Here is a 25,620-nt window from a genome sequence, read left to right on the forward strand (position 1 = left end):
TCAGAGACCGCGACGTTAGCTCTTGTAGCTAGAAATGTGCGTGGATAGAAATACACCTTACTTAGAGCCAGTCTGGAGGAAGGAGGTATCGGACCCCGGCAGGAGGCTAAGAAGAGGTTCACCAGTTTCGGCTTAAAGCAGCGTGCGTTTCCAGGGCGACTGCTGCGGGAGAGGCAGTGTCCTGGTCCCACGAGGTAGAGTTGGGCCACGGTCTGTGGGAGGTAAATGGTCTATGGGTGCTGAAATACCAACTGGAAACCATGGGGAGTTGTTTGAAGGAGAAGAGCAGAGGGGTAGAAGGAAAGGTATAGAAAGGGCTTCTCCTTGCTGTTTGAGAATACGTAATAGAGGAATTGGCATTTGAAAGGAATCTTGAAAGTTGATTAGGAAACCTGGCGTTCTGCATAAAGTTCTGGCAGAGAGGTGAATATGAGGAAAGACGAAGGAAAAAATCTCCAAGTGCAAATCAAGTTTCGTGAAAACCCCTTGGTTGCCCTTTGGGCTCCAGTCAAGGAGCAGTCGAATATAAGGCCAAAAGAATAATGTATTTTGGTGTGAGAATGCCCAGGTTCACTTCCTGGCTGTGACTCACTAGATGTTTGTGAAAAAGTTACTTAGGGTCCCAATTTCCCGACTGTGAAAGAGATTAATATGTAATTGTTGTAGGAATACAATTCTGTGCATCCTGGCGTAGTAGCAAGTATCAACACAGGGGACTCAAGTAACATAGACATACGGGGTTTAAAGTGTTTGAGACCTTAAATATCAACATGTGTTTGAATATCAGAACAGGGTGGGTGGGCACCTATTGAGTACTCTTGATGAGAATGAGAGGACATTTTTTTGAGTGCCTACTCTGCAGACTTATATTCCTCTCTTGCCCAGTGTAGGAGCCAAGGGTAAGCCCTCCGAAGATGTGCCATTTCAGCATGCAGATTATGTCAGTTGAAAACAATCAAGTTCCAAAGACTCTGAAAGAAACTTTAGCCTCCCCTCTCCGTTAACTGCATAAAAAGAATTTAGATTGAGGAACTGCTTCAAGAAGGTATCTATCATCATAGATAACATTATAATGTGAACTGGATATTATAGACAGGGAGAAATGTGGCAAAGACTTGTTAAAAGTAATCCGTGTGTCCTACAAACTTTTTTTTTTTTTTAACCACATTTACTCTTCAGGATTCCTGTGAATTGCTTCCATTTCCCTTTAAAGTTCCAGGACTCCTACCCTTTCTCCTCCCTCTAGATGGACTGTAATTTCAGAGGCCAGGGACCATATTTACCTTGCTCACTGCAGTGTCCTTAGGATCTAGCACACACCATCACAAATAGTTAATCTTTAACTGAATGAATATTTGCTTATCATTTTCCCCATAATCTGAGTTCCTTGAAGGCAGAAACTGTCCAGCTCATGGTTCTGTCCTAAGAGACTGACTTGTTTCCTGTCTGATCAGTAGAGTACAATGCAGAAACAGCACTAATGGTTGAATGAACTCTATCTAGCTCAGGATATAATCTGTATGAATTAGTAAAAATCGTAGGAAAAACTGTGGACTTTCACTGACTGTGGAACTGACACAGGTTTCAAGACAATTATGCCTAGATTTTAGGGGGATTAAGGGAGTTCCTGATGACATTTGTTATACCCAAATTTACATGTCAGTTTTTCTGAGGAAAGGTTTTGTAGCTTCCATTGGATTTTCCAAAGATGTTTATACTCCCCCCTACCCAAAGGTTAAGAACCACAATCTTAGTTCTTTTCTAACTTTTCAGAACATTGACTACATAGGATTCACAATACTGGTTGTCAGTCTGATACGATATACTTCGTAACTTCTAGAAATTCCTCAGAATTCCTGTTTCTTGTCATTTTAATGGAGCTTTGTGGAAAACAGGATTTAATCTGACATTTTTGAAACAGTGGTCTTCCAAACTAGAGCGATTTTTTAAAGGACTTATCAGATGCCACTCTCCTACCCTCCTACTCAGGATAAAATCCAAGTAAAGGTCTTCTACAATCTGGCCTCTGCTTACCACCTCCCCGACCCACCAGTGTGTTGATACTCTATACACCCCTTAAATGTTACACTCCGATAATTTAGTTACGCATAGTCCCATGTTGCCATACCCATGTATTCATTTGACAAATACTGAGTGCCTTGTATGTGCCAGTGCCAGGCATTACTAGTTACTAGAGATACAATTAACATCTAAAAGATAACCCAGTGTACTGATGGATTTTCTAGTTGGGAGAGACAGGCAATGTACAGATATATACCGTTTGGTGGTAATAAATTCTAAAACTAAAACTAAGGAAAGGTAAGAGGAATTGAGGATAGAGTGCAAGGAGTGAGTCCCTCCTTTTCACTGACAATATAAACTTGTTCTTTAGATTCCCCTCCTCTCTGTACTCAGAATAGCCTATCCTTTATGCCATATTAAGACAATAAGGTGTTTTAAAGATGACTGAGATTCACTGAGGGCAGAAATTGGATCATGTTCCCTGTTGTATCCCTAGGGTCTTCCACACAGTAAGTACTCAAAATTTTATTTTACACTGATGAATGAAGCCACTTATGATTTCTGAGAGGTTTCCATATATAGTAGTTTGTCATTTTATCCTGTGAGGCATAGGAAATATTTAGTCCCACTTTACAAATGAGAACTGAAGCTCAAGGAGTGATGTGCTCAGGGAAATCTTTTTATTTCCGTTCTATTTTCACTGTACCAAATTGCTAGACTAACAACTCCAAGTATTTGAGGTTGTGGAAGTTAAATGCAAAAAGCACCACTAAAGGTAAGCATTTTCATTTTCCAGGGACTGCTGAGCTAAAAATGGCCAGATTGTGGATGATCCATGGCATGTCATGCTTTAAACCAGATTAGGCTGGCTTTTTTTTCCTACTTTTAGAAATTAACTGAAGGAATATCAAATTTAAGGTAATTTCCATGGTGAAATCAATTCCACTCATTCCATTCTCTACAGTTTGTCAAGTGGATATTACATAATGCAGTCATGTGCCAGGATATACTTCACACATACTGACATTTAATTCTCGTAACAACCTTACAAAGAAGGTAATGTTATTCCTATTTCACACCTAAGGAAATCGATGCATAAAAAATTTTGAGTTACTTTAAGGTCACATCGTTCTTCAAGTGAACTATGGTAGCCTCCTAACCAATCTCCTTGCTTCTCTTCTTGTCCACACAATAACCAGAGAATTTTAAAACATTAAACAGGTCATGTCACGCCCCTGCTCAAATTTGCCAGTGGCTTTTCCTATCACACTAGTGTGGCCTATAGGCTCTAAGTGACGTATCCTTTGCTTCTACCAGAATCATCTTCCACTCTTAGCCTTGCTCAGAGATCCAACAATACTGGCGTGTCTGTAGGTCAAGAGGAAGTACTTCCTTTTTCCTTAGTCTGGAAAGCTATTTCCCCTTGTCTTTGAAACACTGCTCTGCTCTCCTCAAAAACTTCCCATTTATCTCCACCCTTGTCCTCTCATCTTGGTTCTTCATATGCACTTATACTTCTCTGAATCTCTTTCATAGTTTGTCATACCAATAAAATGAGTTTTTTGAGGGTGGGGGCCTGGCCTCTGTTCAGTGCCACTCTCCTAGGGCCTAGAATAAAAGTCTGGCAAAATGTCTATTTTATGAATGGATGAATGAAAAAAGCTTCACACAAGAGCTTATCTTTTGTCTTTTATTTGGCTTCAGTGTTTAAATTTCAAAAGGCATTAAAGTAACAGCAGTTCTAAACATGCCTTTATGAAATAAAGTTTAAGAACATTTTTTATTACAATTTTTCTTCATGTTTAGCTACAAGCCCATAGAAAGTATAAACACCCAAAAATGGCATACCAGGTAGGTTTGTACAAGTTACTTTTTATGAGTTAAAATACTTTCAAGTATTTACTCTAGCACTAATGAACTATACTACTGAGGATATATGTATGCATTTACTTGGAAACTAATAGTGAAATTAATAATGACCATTGACAATGGTCACTTCTGTCCATCAGTCCTATCCAACAGTCTACATCAGTGTTTTTAATTTTTCATACACTGCACAGGAACAGGTGGAGTTTTGCTAGGTAGGGATAGAAGAACTGAAATAGCAGCCAATGATTATTCAGAAATCATGGAGCTTAAGTTTAATGATGTTAAAATCTTTTTTATTGTTCTTTTGAACTAACATAAGATAGAAAATTAAGCAGTACATGATTTTTATAATTTCCCCTTATCTGGCAGACAGCTAGGCATAGCACATCAGAGCCTAAGGCAGTGTGAGTGAAAATAAAGAGTAAAATTGTATTTTCACCTCTCTTGGGGCTTACAATCCAACAGAGAAAGAACTACTTGTAGCCAGCCATCTTAGCTTGAGGTGATTAGGAAGGTTTCACAAAGACTGTGAAGATGAAGCTCCAGTAACTAACAAATTTTAATGACAGAAATGAGGACATTCTAAGAACTAAAGGTATAGATATGTGACAGTCCAAAAATTATGAGGAAAATTCTGTAACCCTAATGGGTTACACCAGCAATTCTTAACTGATCCTGGACAGATTTCAAGGGAACCCAAGAACCAATGGACTCTTGGTAAACTTACTGTGCAATTTTCTAGGGAGGCCAATGGCATTCATATTTTCAAAGTAATCCGTATTGTAAAAGAGATATTAAGAGTTTATGTTTTAAGTCCTTAGACACAATCAACTTCAAAAAGGTTGAAAATGGAAGACCATCTATATCAGCCTAATGTACAATTTGATCCCTACTTGAGATTTTGTACAGATGATAGGAACATGTGAAAAAGGACTATGTCTTACCGCCCTTTCTAAGATACAATTATTTTAACTTTCTAACACTTATGTGTTGAAATATAGGCCAAGTAGTAATTTAAAGCTCTATAATAAGATTATCATTTAAGAAACATATTTGATTATGTTACCTAACAATGACTATATAGTGAATAAAATGATTTTTAGATGTAGTAATTTTGCTTCTTGCAAAGAAATATTAATAAATATGTACATATATTCTACTAATCCACTAATCTAGAGAAGCATTTATTCACTAATTTAATGTTCAACTGATGTAAAATCTTTTCATTTTGCTTGATTTTTTTCTGCAGCTAAACTAGAAATAGTTTTTCTCCTGAAAAAATGCTATGATATTCTTTCTTATAAACTGCCCCCTCTGATTTTCTTGTCAGCCTGCTTCAGGGAAATCCACGTGTTCAATACACTGGCTCGCAGTTTGACCCATACCAAATGGTTGTTTAATCCAAATATCTGAGCAGCAAACTTAGCTGATCCTTCTGGAGAAAGTATGGTCGAACAGCTAAGACCTGTTGGTTCAGAAAGGAAGAGAGAAAATTGAGCTGTTAACTGACAATGAAAATACTACTTAGCAAACTCAGAAGTCCTGTTAGCCACAGACAATAAAAACCTACTACATTACCCTGTCTAGACTAGGATCTGTGGAAGGAATTTCTATCTTTACTGTTAGAGTGGTAAAGTGATTTAAGAGGATTAATATTTATGTGCCATGAACAGTATTTTATATACATCATCTATCACTCTTTTCACAGAATCCACTTGCAAAGAAATTTACCTTTTTCAAAGTTCTTTTCACATACACTATCCCTTTAAGTCCCTAGTATAAGGCAATAATAATAACACAAGAGACAAGTGGGTAGAAGCAGTTCTTAGACAACCTTGAGGTATATTGTTTTGATAATTTCCTAGCTATTCCTTTCGTCTTAGCACTTGAACCACTCTAACATTTTTAAGCAGTAAAAAAAGTCATATCCAAACAGTAATTTTAAGAATTATCAGGTTACAAGTAAATTCAAGAGTAATAAAATCTACGACAGAATAATAGCTTCCTGAAGCGTCACCTCTTTGCTCAGGCAGTTTCTTGAGGTGGTACTGTGTGTCACTAAAGTCTGGACCAGCTGGCTTATAGATCAAAAAGCTCCATTCTCCCAATATTCTTAGATTTCATCAGACTCTGACTTTCACTCTGCCCAATAAGAACAGACTAAAGTACAAATCATAAAATCCATTTAATTATATGTATTAATAAATTAATTTATGCACCTCCACCATTTACTGTGTGACACTGGTCAAGTTACATAATGCAAATTTTAGTGTCCTTATGTATAAGATAGGAACAGTAAGTAGTAGCTACCTTATGTGAAGATTCGATGAATTAATACAGATAAAGTGTTTGGAGCAGTACCTGACACATAGTATGAACTCAGTGAATGTCAACTTCTCTTAGTGTACTAGGTAGAATGTTATACTCTAGTAACTGAAATACTTTTGCCTAGTGCCCAGGACAACCTTTTCTACTATCAGGAAAGCTTACTTAAAAAAAAATCAGGTTATCTAGTGAACATACCATAAGAGAAAGAGAAGTAAGAGTTTTCAGGACTTTATAAAGGATACTATAAAACTGTTCCTCAAAAGATCATCCCCAATTCTAGTTATCAGAATGTACAAGTATTTCAGATTCCTTGATCTCTTTGGCAGTACTAGATAAAAACTGTAAAATCTTTGCTCATCAGTTTCTTTTTTCCTAAGCTCCATGGACAATACCTGTACTATTTACTCTGGCATACACCTGGTTATGGCTTCATTTTATAGCTGTAGATTTTTAACGTGACAAGTTGATATCATCCGATGCCTAGTCAAAGACCTAGCTAAAGATGGATTAATCACAACATATATATCTCTGAAACCATATATAAAGAACAGTGAAGAGCATAAAGATAACAGATATAAATGTAAGAACAAAGAGGTAAGAGCAAGAACATTTTGACAGCTGAAAGGCAAAGGGAGTGGAAGACCAAGAAAATATAATCCTAAATTGTAAGCAAGGAAAGATGAGAAGCAATCTGACAATACCAGAACCCAATACCAGGTTGAAGAATTAGTAACACCACTGTTGTGAGGGGTTATTTATTCAAAGGACTACCTACCAGATCACCCCACACACTTTTGACAAGCTCCATCTCCTTACACAGAGCTTCCAAATGATTTATCATAGTGCCCACTCTTAAACAAGAGCAAATGGCCAAGGATTACCTCACAGCAGAGGAAAGGAACTAATGTGGAACTTTAGTAATCGTAAGAGAAATGAAAGACTTTACTGCGAAGATTAAACAAGAAAAGGATGTTTAGAGGTGGGAGGTCAGAGAACAAAAAAGAGCTCGTGAAAATTTGAATACTAAATCCAAAAATGAGAGAAGAGAGAAAATGGACAGGGAAGGAAATTATTAAATCAAGGAAAATTCCCAGGACTAAAAAGAATCAGTTCCAGCTTAAGGGCTCACTGAAAGCCCAGGATGAGAACAGACTCACAAAGACCCAATTTTGTAAAATTTAAGAACAATGGATAGAAAAAGATGCTTAGTTTCTAGAAACTAAATTCATAAACCTAGAATCAAAATAGTGGAAAGGCACTGGGGTTCTCAATAACTCTGGAATCTAGAAGACAATGGAACAGTAGTCCCAAAATTCTGATAAATGATTTTCAACCTAGAATTCTATCCCTAAATTATCAAAGAAAGAAGTGTGAGGCTATAATAAAAGTGTTTTAGATTTATGAGGTCTTATAAAGTTTATGTTTTTACTTTCCTCAGGAAGTTCACCTGAGAATGTTCCCCAACAAAAGTAAATCAAGAAAGGGGAAGATACAGAGCTTTGGCAAGAGGAGATCCAAAACTAGAGAAAGATAACAATGAATGCCCAGGGTAATAACGGACGGCAGAGAGCCTAAGCCAACAGCAGTGCAGTAGGCCTAGAGAGAAGCCAGTCTGTATTGGAACAGGTCAGAGGGCTCAAATACTTATTGTTTTGAAAACGTATCAAGAGCGGACTTACACAACTGTGAGAAAAGCTGAGGGTATAAGTAATAAGCAAATCAACTCTTACTGAAACAATACTGACTCAGGACTTCCATCAGATCATTATTTTGCACAATGCTGCGGTGTTGGATTTTGTTGTTCTGAGATCCTGGGCCATCTGATAAAACTTCCTTGTATGTTATTTATTGTGGTCCCTAATCTTTAAAAATAAAATTTCATTTCCTCCACAGAATTAACATAATCACATTTACTTTAAAAAACTCAAAACTGTGAATGAAGTATTCCTAGGGGAAAAAAACCCAAATCTGAACTCCATCTAACTACAGACATCACCAACAGTTTACAGAAAATATAGGGAATGGAAAAGCATTTTAACAATATTCAGGAATATAATCAGCCAAATCCAAAATGTGGAAAACTTACAGGACAAATGATACAGAAAAAAGAAGAGGGATTAAGAGACTTAAGAGAGAGGAAAACTACATGCAATGTAAGGACTGTTAGATCCCAATTTGAACAAACCAACTATAAAAACAAATTAGACAATTGGAAAAACTTGAACCAGTAACTGGAAATTAGATGATTTTAAGAGATTAATTTATTCTTAGGTGTGAATATGGTATGATTATAATTAAAAAACTAGAGTCCTTATCACTCAGAGAGACATACTTAATAAAATGCTATAATATCTACCACCTGCTTTAAAAAAGTCCAGCAGGAGAGGGATACTGTGATGCAACAAAATGTTAATAGCTGAAGCTGGGTGATGGGCACATGAGATTTCAATACAGTATTCCACTTCTGTATATTATGAAATTTTTTAATAAACAATATTTAAAAATTCAAGGTATCTTACCACTGGGTAGTCGAAGAGAAGACCATACATCCTGAGCTCCCCAGTCTGGAGTGAGGGGAGGACAGCTGATAACTGGATATGCAGTGTTACCAGACATCACAGGTCCTAAACCGTTGCTTCTGCCTGCCACAGCCACAAATACAGTAGGAATGCCATCCCCTAGGGAAATTACAAGTTTATAATTATGCTAAACATTGAAAAGAGATTTAAAGATAGGTTTAAAAAGGTAGGGGGTAGGGAGACTATCTGTCTTAACTCCCTGTGTTCCTTTATTAGCCTACAGAAAAAGCATAAGTAATCACTATTATTACATATATATGAAAAAATACAAGGTTCACCCTGGCACTTACTGTATGTCAAGTAACAAAGTAGCAAGAATAGGTCTGGCCATCTCCAAGATCTATACCATAAAGGAGGTACTAGCGCATTGGTAAGGGAATGACTCAAAAGTCATTTTTACTATTTCACTTTATTTCATTGCTGCTTAGGCTACTGTAACAAAGAATGACACCACCTGAACCAATGTCTGTCCTAGTGTCCTGTGACCAACAGGGTATAGGGAGACCTAGTTAATACAGACTAGTGGTTTAGGGGCACTTCTTGAAACAAGGGTTGAAGGCAAATTCAACAAAGTATTACCTAAATATTTAAGACCCCTCTAACATACCTCTTAAACACTTTACTATTTGATAAATTTATCAATTATTCTTTTGTTTACTATAGAAGAGATTCCCTACCTGGAATCCAAAATTTTATATATTGCATTTTTTTGTGGAGAAAGAGTTCTGGCTTTTCTTAGCATATATATCAAAGGGGTCTGGAACCTCCCCCACTCCACAACCTCCTAAAAAAAAATCTTAATAACTATGCTCCCATAGCAACTACCTTGAGAAAGAATACTCAATCAACAGTTTTTCCAGTGGAGAAATATTTGGTTGTGTCCCCATGGCTCCATTATTTTAGATCATTGCTATTCCATCAAGACATTTCTTTTATATACTAAATTCTGAAATTATTCCTTAATTTCATATTTAACTGCCCCCTAGGAAATGCTAGCCATTAAAAGTACTTGAGAGGATCTGCTCCTTCAACCTCAGGCCTCCCAAAATCGATGAGTGGCCTATTTTCTGTTGGAGCGTATTAGAAACAATGTTGAGGGGCTTCTTTTTAGGCAAAGACTAATAATAAATTAGTCTTTACCTAATAATTTATTGCCTAATTTACTATTATTAGCTTCTTACTAGGTAAAGTCTTATTTTTATTTTCCTTCCACGCTTGCATTTTCAATTCTTTTTCCCTGCTCTGTTCTTTTATAAGCTCCTAGAGTACCTTAAACTCTTTGGGTGTGACTATAATGAAAGCCTAAAATATTACATTTTTTCTCTTGGAAATGTGGCAAACCTCTTTCTCAACATTACTAGTCTAAGCAAAAAAATTTGGGGGGAAAAATCTGAACTTCCTGAAATGCTCCAGTTACCTGATGTTTACCTTCATATTCTGCTTTAATTCTCAGAGTTTCATCTGGTCCTTTATGGGCAGATGTTACCCGAAGTTCACATGGAATGCCAAAATTTCCACAAGCCTTCTTGATTTTTTCACAGTGACTGATATCAGAAGTTGAGCCCATCAATACTACAACCCTGCACTGACTTTCTGTTTTCAGAAGCAACTGGAAAAGAAAACATGGATATGCTAAAGATAACAAGAATGGATAAATATAGGAATAAATACCATATAAAAAGTTTACAGAGCTGTTAATTTATAGTAAAATTACATCTGGAAAGAGTTTTTTTCTTTCTTAATAGACCAAATTTAAGGCAGAGACAAACAGAATAAAAATACCAAGGACTTACTTTTCAAAATAACCTACATATATAGGAAAGTGATCTTCATAATTAAGACCTACAGAGTTAAGATTTTTAATCAGATAAATTATATTTACTATTTTGCTAAAAAGCAAGAATAAAACTTTCTAATATTCAGGAAGTTGTATTTCAAAGCAAGATTTTTAGTACATTTTAAAAAATGGAGGTTTTAAGGCATAAACAGCCAAAATAAAAGAGTTTATATTATAAATATTTGTAAGTTAGTTGCTTGGAATTCAAAATACATATTCCCATGGATATGATGTTCTAAAAGTGATTATGACCCTTGGAAAACCACAAAGCCCATTCAATTTTTCTGGAGTTACAGTAATAGTCCCACAAATCTTAAAGTAGACATTTTAATGTCATATAGAGTTCTAATTTTGAACTTTGCTAATGGAACTCTGAGTAGCAGTGCAAAAGTGGGTAGTAAATGGAAGGCTTCTCCTGAAAAGGCAGGGAGGAGACAAGGATTCCAGGTTTCCCCAGGAGTTTCCAGGATGACAGGATAATTTAGCAGGTACATTTTCTAAAAGTGATCTTTAAGAAAAAAGGAAAGACCTGCACCCTCTCCTTTTTTATTTTTGAAGCAAGATTTTCTTGGAGAAAAACACAAGATAGTATGCATTTACTACAAAAGGTTTTACCTCTACTCTTTCTGCAACCCACTCAAAATTTCTCTTCACCATCTGGAGCCCTTCAGGAGTTACTTCCTTGAGGTCACGATATGACTAGAAAATAAGATAGAAAGTTTAGAATATAAGTATTCTATTAGTAAGATTCTTGGTATCTGAAGTTATTTGGTTTCTTAGTTGGTGGTACAGCTTCTGAAGAGTTTGCAAAGCACAGGATATACCTTAAAATGAATCTAAGCTTACAAATTCATTCCTTGAATAAGACCAGAGAAAGTTCAGATAGTAAAGTATATTTTCATTTAAGGATAAGTGTTTTCTACAATAGCAACCACAATTAACTAACTACCCTGACAATTCTTATATTTTAAGTAAAGAGGCTCTTGTCATCAGTTTGTTTTAATAGAAAAGGCAGAAATGGAGCTTGGTAAGAACCAGAAGACTTTGGAGAGAGTTCCAGATTTGCCACTTACTCTTTAACAGTAATTGTTACTTTTCCTCCCAACTTCCCTTTCGCCTCTACCCCAGCCTGTTCTTGCAAAGGATAAAAAAATCTGAAGCATGATATACCTGTTTATCTTTCTGCTGGCTTCGATCTCCTGATGGCCAGAGTCTCCAGGAATCATTATCAATAACATCAGCAAGGACAATTTCTTTGGTGGTTACATTAACACCAAATTCAATCTGGAAACAGAATGTCACCAAAGAGTTTCTCAAAGCTATACTACTAAACACATTTCTCAGTTATACTCCTTACTTTCAAATCTTCCATTTTACCTTCATATCAACCAGGGTACAGTTCTGAGGCAACCAGGATTTCTCCAGGATTTCAAAAACAGCCTGTGTTGCATGATTCATGATATCCACTTCAGTTTGGCCTATAACAAGTCCAGCAAAGCAAAATTTTGCAGCAATTAGCTGTTCCTCAGACCACTGTGGGTCATTATTGGCATCATCCTGAGAATATAGGAGTACAATTTAATTAATTTAAATAAACTTCTTAACTTTTCAGATAAACTTAAGTTCTTTTTGCTTTGAGCATGAATTCGGAAGTACTCGTTTTCTCTAGAGTTAAACCTTGTTTAAAATAGCCTTTAGTTCACTGTAATTATTTTTAATTTCTCTACTTTGAAATGCTACTTTAAAATTCAAAATATTTGGGTGAATAACTTATTCTAGGTCATAAAGTATTTGAAAGAATTTGCTTCCTCTACAAATTTAAATACAACCTGTGATTTCATTTTTCTTTAATCAGGATCAACAAAATGGTTAAGAGGGTCAAAATACATGTTAGTCCACCAAATCTTTCCAGAATGCAGTTTTCATAATCTCCTGACCTCATTTTTGGTAAGCATTTATACAAGACTACATGTCTTTAAGGGCATTATTTGATAATTCTGAGGCCTCACACAAAGTAAAGAGATTAGCAAAAATATAAGATGCTTTCACTTTATTATAAGTAGTGTCTCAACCTTACACGTAATTTCTCTTTTATGGATTCTTGATTTATATGCTGCAATCATAATATGAACACTTTAAGCTGTGCAGGTCACTAATTAAAAATGTAACACTGACACTGCTTCAGAAATAGAACTATGCTGACCAGCATAAATGAAAATGGAAAGAGAAAAGCAGTTTCAATAAAGAAAACAAATACAGATTCATAACCATGGATTCCTACTTTAGTGTATATTTCTGCCCTTTAAGAAACACTGTTAATACAGTTATTCTATATTATTACCTCTTCCTAGTAACTAATTTTATTTTTTCATTGTTAGTCATGTTGGTCCAAAGTAACACATGTAGATATTCCTAGGTCTGAATTATCATTGCTAATGAAAGTGTACATTATTATATTTCTGGAATGACAACTGTAATCTCAAAAGCTGTAATAATGCTTAAACTGAAGGAACAAAATAGCAGCGGACTCAGAGACTCCAAGAAGGAACTAGTGGTTACCAAAGGGGAGGGCAGGTGGGGAGGGAGGGAGAAGGGGATTGAGGGGTATTATGTTTAGTACACATGGTGTGGGGGATCACAGGGAAAACAGTGTAGCACAAAGAAGGCAAATAGTGAATCTGTGGCATCTTACTACACTGATGGACAGTGACTGCATTGGGGTATGGGTGGGGACTTGATAATATGGGTAAATGTAGTAACCACATTGTTTTTTCATGTGAAACCTTCATAAGAATGTATATCAATATTACCTTAAAAAAATCTGCCAATAAAAAAAAAAGCTGTAATAGTGCTTAAATCTTTTGACTTTGATTATAAGTTTGCTGCTATGTTTTAGTAAGACACAGAAGTATAAAATAATTACCTTGAAAAACATCTCTACTTTAGGTGGGTAAAACATATATCCTTCCTTGACACCAGGATTTCTTTTGAGAAAAGAACCAGTTGCTATTCTTCTACAAACCCATTCAATTGGAATCATTTCACACTTAGGTGCAATAAAAGCTGTCTCACCACATTTTTTGATGAAAGCAGTTTTGATACCTACATATTGATGAAAAGTACAGAAAAAGGAGCATTAAAATTGTACTTAAAAAGGTAGACTCCAGGCATAATAAAACTCTATACAACAAAATAAAAACCCTATCTAGCCAAGTTCATTATTCTTGAATACTATCAAAAATAAATGTAACCTTTTAGAAGGAAAGTAGGAAAAGAAATTTATTAATATGGCTTTCTACTGTTTATCAGAATACTCGGGAATATTTCATTTTAATGTCACTTGGAAAAGTATACAGTGAATCAGAAGATATGGGTCCCACTGTCTTTACTATCCATCCATTCATTCGTTCATTCAAAAAATACTAAGTACCACTTCTGCCACCTAGTACCTAACTTTGCTTAAGGCACAAAGTGGCACTATATTATTTCTAGATCAGATTTGGTTGCGGTATTCTCAAATTCTATGGTATAGTATTATATGGGTCTTGTAAAAAAATACCTACTTAACAAAACCAGTGCCCTACATTTTGCATAGTTTTCTTAATATTTGAAGAAGCCAATCCTTGAAAAATGCATCCAACAGGTAGCAGCAGAAACACAGCAGTCAGTTTGGTAAGAGCAAAGATATTTGTTCTTCCTCTCCCTTCTCTAACAAACCATTACTGGACCACCAAGAAAAAGGAACTAACTTGTAATGTTGGGATGAGAACTATATTATGTGGTGGTCTTGGAAAATAACAACCTCTCTAATATTAGTTTCAGTGTGTATCATGAACCTTAAGATCCAGCAATTCTACTTCTAGGTATTCTAGGTACTAACACTGCAGCCTGAAGATGAGCATTATTATGTTAAGCCTATGCTGGTTTCCAGATATTTTAATTCATGTCAGTACTACAGTATTACTTTGTAATGTGATATAGTAACACTGCTAGGGGAACCAGTATTGAGAACTGAAAGTGGGGACCAAACAGAGACTTGCACACCAATGTTCACAGCAGCATAACCCACAATAATGGAAAGGGGGACCAGCTCAAGTCTCCATCAACAAAGGGACAGACAAAATGCAACATGTACATACACAATGGATTATTACTCAGTCATAAAAAATAAAATTCTGATTCATGCTACATGGATGAACCTTGAAAACATGCAAGTGAAATAAAAGACAAATATTATTTAATTCCACTTATATTAAATACCTAAAATAGGCAAAAGCACACACAAAAGTAGTATACACATTACCAGGAGCTGGGGAAAAAGGAGAATGAAGAATTGTTGAGTGAGCCAGTTTCTATATGGGCCAAAAATAAGTTCTGCAAATGCACAGTGGTGATGATTGTGTAACACTGTCAAAGTACTTATGTCACTGAATTTGTACACTTAAAAATGGTTAAAATGATAAATTTTATGCATGCATATTTTATCACAATTTAATTTAAAAAAGTATCAATACCTACTTTATGCCAGGCACTGGGAACACTTGATAAGGTAGTAAGTATGATGATCATCATACAAAATGGTTAAAGACACTGAGGCATAATAGTTATGTCAGCTAATGATAGGTAAAGCATGAGTTTCCAACCCACACACAGTCTGAACTCCATGGGCTGCCCACTTAACCCCTATGCTATGCTACCTCATCTAGAAGTGTTTTTACATAACATACAAAGTCACAATACAGCATTAACATGAAATAGAACATTTCCTAGAAACCTGTATAGGTTTAACACAGTGCTTATCTTCAGGCTGCAATGCCAGTACCTCTAATCTCAATCTAATCCTCTAATCTAAGATCAATTTTTTATGAGGAAAAGATTGGGGATCTTTGATCTTATGTATGTATCCATACATGAACAGAACCTACATTTAGAGAAAACGTGCATAGAGTAACTGTTTTGTGTTAATCATTTAATCTTACACAAAAATTTTGAGGTATATATTACTTACATTTTACACTGAAAGAAGCAGAGGCTCAAAGAGGTAATTTAATAAGCTAGAGCAATGCTGTCAATCAGTAACGGTGTATGGACTTGAAATGCACTGTCCAGTTCTAAAACTATACTGTTTTCTCTGCATTCCCTCCATGTTTGAACAGTAAAAACTAATTGAAACAGGGAAAATAGATTATGATATGCTGCATAAACAGGAACTCTGGGAAGGAGTGTTAGCTGTTTAAGCAAAATGGTCATTTTAACCTTTGAAGAATGACTGGGTTTATGCTCATGGGCAGACAGGTGATTTAATCCAATCCTTAACTGAGGTGGTAATTACATGCTTGGCTTCAAGGCTCCCCTTTTTAGGACTGTTAAGCGTTAGTCATATTTGCCTACCAAATTTGACAGACTGGTATCTAAATCTATTGTTTAAATGATAGGTACTTTCACTCAGAGGAAAACTTTCTCCCATATCTAAGGGAACCAAAAGCACAAAACCAACTTATGGTGACTTTCTTATACAGAAAAGAAAAAAACTGTTTCTGGACAGAGATTCCATTTAGATGATATAATGACTGCTCCTACACATGCTAACCATTAAAGCAAATTTCATGACTACATATGGTAAGAAAAAGAACTCCCTCCATTTGTCTCAGTAGTCTACAAAATTCAAAACTCCCATCAAGATCACTAAGAAACTGTAAGGCACTTCATACTTTGAATTACAATGGCCATGTATAATAGCTGATCAGCCCACATATCCCTGGGACCATCCATGTTAATGCAGACATGTTAAGGCTGCCCAAGTCCCTATTTGTGCTTTAACAACTGCACAATTGTTTTCATGTCACTATTATCACAATGGGTTTCTGTGTGGGAACCAAAACTTAAAAGATTAAATTTTTAAGTACTGAGACCAAATCCATGAATTTCATAACTTGGGTACAGCAATATATTATTATTTCCATGGAAAAACAGTATTACCTATACCCATTATTTGTCTGGTATTTTATAGTTCCTGATTTACTAATTCTCATTCTGGTGCGCTTTCCATTCTAATTCTTAGAAATACCTTAATTTGGAAAATACCTTTGGTTATAAAGACAGCAATTTTAAACTGGGTCATTGGTGATCAACTAGTCACAGCATTTATTTAACTATTAGCAAGTAAAAATTACATAAGACTTAACCAAATTCACATATATACAATGGAATATTATTCAGCCATAAGAACACAAATCCTAACATTTGCAACAACGTGGATGGAGATAAGAGGGTATTATGCTCAGTGAAATAAGGCAGGCAGAGAAAGACAAGTACCAAATGATCTCACTCATTTGTGAAGTACAACAGAGCAAAACTGAAGAAACAAAACAGCAGCAGATTTACAAACTCCAAAAAGGGACTAGCAGTTACCAAAGGGAAGGGGTTGGGGATGGTGGGTGGGGAGGGAGGGAGAAAGGAATTAAGGGGTATTATGATTAGCACACATAATGTAGGGGGGGGTGGTAGGGAAGGCAGTATACCAGAGAAGACAAGCAGTGACTCTATAGCATCTTACTACACTGAAATGGGGTGTATGTGGGGGACTTGATAATATGGGTGAATGTAGTAACCACAGTGTTGCTCATGTGAAACCTCTGTAGACTGTGTATCAATGATACCTTAATTTAAAAAAAACTTAACCAAACTCCTTATCTGTGCCCTCCAACTAATCTATTTAAGAATTTTTTACAATAGGTTTCCTTACTTTCATAGTATTAAGATCTTACAATACTTCCTATGAACCAAGTAAATTTTAGCAATGTTAAGTGTGCATAATACAGTAGTTTAAAGATAACTGCTGGAGTACTTCATTTAGGGTGACCAACTTTCCAAGTTTCCTCAGACACTGGAGTTTCAGAGTCAAAACTGAGAAAGTCCTAGACAAATCAAGGCAACTAGATCACCCTAATTCACTTGTCCTTAAGCCCCAGAAAGTGCACTCCATAGTGCCTTATTGGATAAGCAAATAAAAACTTGGACTATACTTAATGTCCATTACTTAAAAGCACACATATAACCCCACAGCTATGTGTAATAACTATGTGTACACAGAAACTAATTTTTTATTAACACTCTATAGCATTAAGCAACTTTTCAAAACTTTCAATCTGTATGTGGTGCAGATAACTCTGGAGGTTGAAAATGGATTACTCACTTATACTGCAAAAGCAACCTAAAATTGTTTTGATATTTTCTCTAGAAATCTCTCAACCAGTGGGAAACCACCAATTAAGAGAGCATTGAAATAAAAATCTTGGCTGTATTATTTAGAACTGTGGGAGGTCTTTTAAATTTATAGCAATATACTCACATTCAATGCATAGAGGGATTATAATGTGGATGAAAATTTAGGGTGGCAATTATACCTATTTTTTTCACACTAACTTAAAATGTGAAACTATACTTTGGAAAAGGCAAAACTAAAGAATCCATTCTGTACTGACAGAATGGATTTAAACTGAATTATCTTGCTATTCGGTGGAAGACTGGCACATCTACTTGGATGAGAAATTAAAATATTAGATTCTCCTTTAGATTTAAGGAAGATTAATGCCTTCTGGAAGCTCTAAGAAATGAATGGGAATATTGGAAGAAATAAAGGAGACTTAAGTTATTATAAAATTAGAACTCCGGTAATAAATAACAAAGCTTTTATTTTACAGATAAGGAACCTGAGGCTTCAAAGACTGTGTGACCCAAGGCAATGAACAAAGACCTCTTACACTGGAAGAGCCCAAATCTTTAACCAACTGAGATTTCATACCCTACCGACTGAATACAGCTGTTTACTGAATCCCTAAAGAAAAATCCACTATCCTAATTCCCCTTCATTTGCTTCAAACACCTTCCACAGAATATTCTTTCTTTAGAATAGATTTCTCTATTGGAAATAGCCTTTCAGTTTTACAGTAGGAGGTAGCCCTGGAGATCTTGGACCTAGTTCAAATTCCAAATTTGGGGAATGAGATGAGATGTAGCTGTAATTCTCAAATACTTTTTGGGACTTTCAAATGAAAGAGGGATTTGAAACTATTATCTCCAAGAGATAAACCAAAGAATTATATAAAATTATAGGATCTGAATTTTAATCCATCAATTATAGCTGTTTACCACCATAATGGGGTTCCTAAGGTTCCTAAAAAGATGTCATAGAAGTTGCAGAGCAGACATGTGTGCCAGACAAAGACTGTAGCAAACTGTTAAGATTCCTTTTAACTAACTAAATGATACCATTGTTAAATAGAAGTAACATGAAGATGCTCTACATAGCTAATCATCAGGGAAATGCAAATTAAAACCACAATGAGACATCACCTCTCACCAATTAGGATGGCCAATATCCGAAAGACAACAAATTCTGGCAAGGATGCAGAGAAAGGGGAACCCTTCTACTACACTGTTGGTGGGAATGTAAATTAGTTCAGCCATTGTGGAAAGCAATATAGAGGTTCCTCAAAAAACTAAACATAGAAATACCATTTGACCCAGGAATTCCACTCCTAGGTATTTACCCAAACAAAAAAAGATCCCTGATTCAAAAAGACATACGCACTACTATGTTTACTGCAGTACTATTTACAATAGCCAAGCTACAGAAGCAACCTAAGTGTCCATCAATAGATGAATGGATAAAGAAGATGTGGCACATATACACAATGGAGTATTATTCAGCCATAAAGAGAAAAGAAATCCTACCATTTGCAACAACATGGATGGAGCTAGAGGGTTATTATGCTCAGTGAAATAAGCCAGGTGGAGTACAAGTACCAAATGATTTTACTCATTTTTGGAGTATAACAACAAAGTGAAACCAAGGGAACCAAACAGCACAGACTCACAGACTCCAAGAAGGTACTAGCAGTTACCAAAGGAAAGGGGTTGGGGAGGATAGGTTGGGAGGAAGGGAAAAGGGGATTAAGGAGCACCATAATTCACAATCACAATATAGATAGGTGATGGAGAAGGCAGTACAGCATGGAGAAGACAAGTGAAAAGTAATGACTATAGCATCTTACCACGCTGATAGACAGTGAATGCAATGGAGGGGGGTTGTTGAAGACTCGATAATATAGGTGAAGTTGAAACCACAGTGTGGTTCATGCAAAACCTTTGTAAGATTATTTATCAATGATATTTTAATTTAAAAAAAATAAAAGGAAGTGCAGACCCAACATGGGGTCACTTCTCCTAGGCCTAGTTACCAAACTGGGGCTTAGTGACCAACCTATTTGCAGTTTCAGCCTCTCCCAGGAGTAGAATTCAAAACAGTCAGTCTGGAATTTCCTCCTCACTTATGAGGGTATCTGTAAGACCACCTGCTCTTCCTCCTAAAAGAGGGTGACCTTATCTGAAACAATCCCCCATCTTTTCTTTTGCTTTTTGCCCCACCCTCTTATCTGTAAAAACCTTCCCCCCCTTTTTTTGTTATCATTAATCTACAATTACATGAACATTATGTTTACTAGGCTCTCCCCTTCACCAAGTACCCCCCACAAACCCCATTAAAAACCTTCCCTTTTTTACAACTCCTGGGATCATTTATCTAGATGGGATGCTGCCTGATTCATTAATTGCTTAATAAAGCCAGTTAGATACTCAAATTGACTCAAGCTGAATTTTTTTGTTTTTTTAAACAGATTTGGTGGCAGTAGTGGGACCCAAAGCAAATCTCTTTATTTGGGAACAAGTAACACAGGTATGGCACTCATAAACTCCTTTGAATTCATCCTTCTACTTCTGAGGTCTATGGGGGAATTGCACTTGCTTACTTCTCTTTTTGTGTAGTTACCTGATCTAATTGGTTTTACAATCCAGGGTTAATGTGTCAGTTTAGACTGAAAGGAAGATCTAAGAGAAAGCCAGTCCTTAGCCTGTAATTCAGTAGGCAACTCCACATTGGTTTCTCTTCTCCAGTTCCAGTCGGTCCCTATTTACTGGGGGTTTGTTGGTTTAATCCTTCTCCAATTCCAGTCTGCAGACCCCATTAATGGAGTGTGCTGGTTTAGTCCATGCTGGGAATTGCTGATGGTATGCACAGGGACTTCAACTGGCTAGTCCACAGTAATGTCTAAACCCTTGACTTTTCCTTTGGATTCCATGCTACAAACTGCTGATGGTTTGGTGTGCACAATTTCCCATTTGTTTGGAATCCTTCCCCACATTCCATGTTGGGAACTGCTGATGGCAACTGCAACTATCCATTTGTTTGGACTCAGTCCACAGCCCTGGTTCTTTGGGGCCTGCTGGTTCAATCTTGTCCGTAGTTCCTAGTTTGCTGGTTATTGTTGGTGTCCACAGTTCCATTGACTTGGCTACTGATGGTATTTGTTAAGTGTACAAGCTAAAGGCTATTACTAAATGGACCTCAGAAGCCCACAAGAAAACCAAGCCTTTTGTCAGATAATTGGTATAGCTCCAAGTAAACAAAAGGCCTAGCTAAAAGTAGGGGGATCCTTTATAGTTAGAGATTTGAGCATACTGCCTCCTGGCACAGATTTATATTCTATATATAAAAATTAAGAGTTCTGGGACTTGCAGATATCTACCACAATGGCAAAATCTTACTAAAGACAACCTAGAATTACAATGGCCATTATGGAACATTCCAATTAGATAAGATTATTTAAGAAGTACACCTGACAGCAAGGGTTCCCAAATTAAACACACAGAATGGGATAACTATTTTAACTGGCATACGGGTTCCAAAAGGTTTGAAAATTCCATGATAGTTTAATCAGTTCAGTGCAAAAGCTAATGAACTAAAGAGAAAAATATATTTAGAAGATTAAAATAGAAGACTGTAAGACTGAGGTAACTCCTGCTCCCCTCTATCCTTTATTTGCATATTCATTATAGTTTTGTCCCCAGTCTGAACTGCCTTTCCATTCTGAAGAGATACTAGTTACCTTTTTAGATAAAGACCACCCAGAGCTATAGGCGATCCTTTTCAGGTGTCTCTCACTCCTGGTTAAAGGCTGAACTAGGGGCCATAGTAAAAGAATTTCATAAACTCAGGATGGATCCTCAAACAATTTTACATTTTTATAAACAGTCTACCTCCTGAGGCAAGTTGAAAGGAGGCAATAAAATTTCCTGTTGTCCCTTCATTTCCAGTTCCAAGTAAATGGGTTACTAATCCTTTCCCTCCTGGGAATGTCTAGTGCCTTCTTGCTTGCTCATTTTATATCCTAAGAACTTAATTAACTTGGCTTTCTGCCTGCCTGGGACATGCAGGTTGTCAGTTTTATTTGGCTATCTCTGGGAGTGACTCTAGATCTTGTGAAGGTATCTTTTGTAGTTTTTCAGATGTTTTTTGGATCCATGAGGTTACTGCCAGAAATACTTACTGTTTGTTCTGGCTAAAACTTGACAAGTTTGAAAGCATTCAATAACTTTCAAATCAGAAACTGGTATTGACATCTTGATACAGTTTTTTAAAGGCCTTTTCCCCTAAGCCAAATGTACCCAGAGGGAAAGAAAAACCATTGGTGGATGGGTGTGTCACTCCTGTCATTTAGGTATGCCAACCCAAATCTTTAGGAATTAACAACAGCTGTCCTTGTTTTGCAAATCTAATCTTTACAGGACCAGGTGTGGCTACAGTAACTCAAAAGTCCCTTACTCCTTTTACTAATCCCCAAGACTCTCCTATTTATCTCAAAAGTATTGTCACCTCTCTGGGAACTTTTATCTAGGTCATCCTGATTCCTAAGAATGAAGAAAAACGGTAAAGAGGTATTTAAAAAAGACTAACAGCTATAGAAGCAACCCTGCCCAAAATCTAGCTCATAGTTTCCATGAACTTGCTTGTCAAGGACAAACACAAATCTTAAGTATCTTCTCCACAAATATGAATAACTGAAACATCTGTTTGGGTTTGTCTATAGGTCGAAGTATGTCTATGTGTATGTGTACATGTGTGGTATTTTTCTACCTCCAGAAGGTGTTGCTAAAATTAACTTGTAAGAGTTCTATTTGGTGGTGTGAAGGCAAGTGTTTTTAAAGACTGGACACACTAAAACTTTCACAAAGATAGAAACTAACCTGTTATGTTTTCCAAGTTCATATAAGCTGGATAACTTTGGTAAATTATAGCTAGTGTAACTTTGTTAACAGATTGTGCAAGTTCCTTTACCTTTAAGTGATCTCCCTGAAAACAAAGATTTTGTGTTTTATCAAGGTAATTTCCTGTGTTTGCTATCAGGCCTTTGATTACTTAGGAAAATCGAGTCTTACTAGTATGTTAAAAGAGCCAAGTTTTGTTAATTAACAGTTAACTTCCCAAAATGAAATTCTAAATGAAGTCTTTTTTGACCTGTAAGAAACAAATATTCCAAAGATTTTGTTAAGCTGATTAGGTTCATTTAATATTGTTCAATTACATGGCAAGCATTTTCAAATAAGTAATGCTAAGCCTTTTGTATGTCCTATTTATACATGTATATACTGTTCTAGAAGTTATATAAAGATCCTAGAAATCTGGTACGTTCTGGTATACTGTTATCACTTTCAATTCTCTTACGTTCTGAAATTGCTGTCTACTGAAACCCCCAGTGTCAGGGTAGCGCCCCAGCTGACTTTCATGCCAAGTCAGTAGCAACAGATCTATACAGACTGAGGCACATGTGGATGAGGTCAGTTCTGATTCTGGGTAAAATGACCCGACTATCAGACTTTGGCCATCCTGATGTCCATGTAATATGGCAATAATCTGCTCCTGAATCAGAGAAACTAACATCGCTAAATAATGGCTGTAAATTAAATAGCCAGATGGGGCTATGGGAAACTCAAGACGGCCTCTTCATCTTCCCCAGGTCACCAACAAATCCCATTTTTCATTTCTTTGTATTTCTTTAGCCATCTTAATAAACTTAAGGAAAATTATTTTGTCCCTATAGGTCCCAGACCTTCTCCCTCTGGGCTTCTGACCTGCAGCTGGACTTTATTCAAATGCCACTTAGTATGGGTTATCAGTATGTTATTGTTATTGTAAATGTTTTCCCAATGGGTTGAAGGATTCCTTTGTTGCAAGGTTGATGCCCTCACAGTGGCAAAGAAACTACTGGACAGTGTGTTTTAGACTATGGGTCTCCCACTTGGAGTTACCAGTGAATGAGGCACCCACTTCACTGAGCAATAGCATTACAAAATCTTTGCAAGCCTCTTAGAATCATCACTGTCCCTATCATCCTCAGTCATTAGGCAAGGTTGAAAGAACTAATGCGATCCTCAAACTTAACATTTCTAAACTTGCTGTTACTAGGGGACTTCCCCTGGCCATTGGTCTTACTGTTTGCTGTACCCTTGTTCAAAAACATAAACAGTCTACACAGGTGGTCGTTGGCAGACCAGTGTCTATTGTATACTTTTTACTGATGTTTTACCAGTCAAGCTTTTGCTGATCCCTTGTCTCATGCTCGTCTCCAAGTGTCTAATATCTTATGCTCAATCCTATCATCAACAGGTGAAAGAAGTGGTCCCAGATCCCAATTCAGAGAATCCTGTTGGTCACAGTCTAAAACCTGGTGACTGAATACACTGGATGTCATTAGGGAAAGACAGTCCTCCAGTCACATTAAAAAGGACCTTACCAAATGCTGCTCCTAACCACTGACACTGTTGCCAAACTACAAGGTATGGGGCCTTGGGTGCACATCTCATAGCCCAAGAAGGCTGCACTTGAGCCCTGGTCCCGTGCAGATGGAGACCGCTGAAACAAACGGCTGAGAAAAGGAAGAAGCTGACATCAAGGTAGACTGCTTCTGCCTAAGACAATACTGTAACCAAACATGAAATCCTCCCTTTCTTTTCTTTCCTTTCCCTCTACTCTGGCAGTGGCCTGGTCAGATAATGCCTTCATCTCTATCTCCCAGGACATTGCTAAGGGAGGCGGGGGTGGGGGATGGGGGGTAGTTACCTCTGTAATTTATAAAAACCTTTTATTTCAGGGTAGGAGAAAATCTCTAACTTGTGCCCTTAAATTTACATCACTGAGTTCGTAAGGACTTACAAGGAGGCTTTTCATGATTCAGGGTTCATTCTTTCCGCAGGTTCCTACTTCCCAGGGAAGGGACATATGCAGATGAGGCTATGATCAGGAACTTCTTAATTGTTCAAGTTACTGCAGAATCTGCTGCTGAGTCAACAGCTGCCCAACAAAGATCGTTAGACTCTCTGGTCAAAGTTGTTCTTGATAATAGGATAGCTCTGATATGGCTCCCCAACTACATTCTAATTAACATAATAATCTCCCTGGACACTTGTATCTTCTCAAAAGCTTTAAATGCACGTATGCAGCCAGTAACTATCAAGCAGATGATCTCTCTGTGACTGGAACTTCACCAAACTGAAGAGAATGAGACATAGGATCGTGAACTATAGTTAGAATATCACAGAAATTAAGCAAAATGTGACCCAATGACACTGTACGGAAGGAATGACAAAAGCTGCGAAACTATAGAGCAGTAGCTGAGAGCAGCACTAACACCTTAAATTTTTATCACATTTCACAGGTAAGCTGAAAGTAATCAAAAAGGGGGGAAATTGTTAAACAACACAAGCCCAACATGGGGCCACTTCTCCTAGGTCATCTCACCAAACTGGGGCTTAGTGCCCAATCTGATTGCAGCTTTAGTGTCTCCCAGGAGTGGAAACTTAAACCAATCAGTCTAGATTTACCTAATCACTAGTGAAGTAATCTGCATAAGACCCCGTTGCTCTTTCTCCTAGGGGAGGGTGACCATTCCTGAAACAATCCCATATCTCTTCTTTTGCTAGTAACTTTTTTGGCCCTACCCACCTGTCTGTAAACACTTTCCACTTTGTACAACTACTGGGATTGTACCTCAATTTGATAGATAGGATGCTGCTTTATTCATGAATGGCTTAATAAAGCCAATTACATCTTCAAATTTACTCAAGTTGAATTTTTTTTGATTACTTACT

General features: G+C 36.8%; 1 protein-coding gene and 1 long non-coding RNA gene across 9 annotated transcripts in view; one reads left to right on the plus strand and one right to left on the minus strand.

Moving 5' to 3' along the window:
* Window positions 1–32: 32 nt before the first annotated feature.
* LOC108395838 (uncharacterized) lies at window positions 33–25,590 on the plus strand. 3 transcript variants are annotated; one of them, XR_012131729.1, is made up of 7 exons: window positions 57–194; window positions 891–1,045; window positions 12,491–12,582; window positions 18,339–19,527; window positions 20,313–20,371; window positions 24,140–24,426; window positions 24,726–25,590. It is a non-coding gene; the product is annotated as an uncharacterized lncRNA (long non-coding RNA). The 3 variants fall into 3 exon arrangements; XR_012131728.1 differs by lacking the exon at window positions 12,491–12,582; XR_001852764.3 differs by lacking the exons at window positions 891–1,045; window positions 12,491–12,582; window positions 18,339–19,527 and having other exon boundaries at window positions 33–194.
* Window positions 3,699–25,620, minus strand: part of PAICS (phosphoribosylaminoimidazole carboxylase and phosphoribosylaminoimidazolesuccinocarboxamide synthase) — a 47,869-nt gene continuing 25,947 nt past the window's right edge. For all 6 annotated transcript variants that reach the window (XM_073237561.1, XM_073237562.1, XM_037018715.2 and 3 more), the window contains 7 exons: window positions 13,559–13,737; window positions 12,013–12,192; window positions 11,806–11,919; window positions 11,251–11,334; window positions 10,227–10,407; window positions 8,739–8,897; window positions 3,699–5,356 (listed from right to left, as the gene is read on the minus strand). In XM_073237561.1, coding sequence (XP_073093662.1) covers window positions 5,190–5,356; window positions 8,739–8,897; window positions 10,227–10,407; window positions 11,251–11,334; window positions 11,806–11,919; window positions 12,013–12,192; window positions 13,559–13,737 — 1,064 coding nt within the window. In that variant the 3' untranslated portion in view covers window positions 3,699–5,189. The remainder of the gene's footprint in view (window positions 5,357–8,738; window positions 8,898–10,226; window positions 10,408–11,250; window positions 11,335–11,805; window positions 11,920–12,012; window positions 12,193–13,558; window positions 13,738–25,620) is intronic.

The sequence above is a fragment of the Manis javanica genome, chromosome 5, assembly GCF_040802235.1.
Source record: "Manis javanica isolate MJ-LG chromosome 5, MJ_LKY, whole genome shotgun sequence".
NCBI classification, from domain to species: Eukaryota; Metazoa; Chordata; class Mammalia; order Pholidota; family Manidae; genus Manis; species Manis javanica.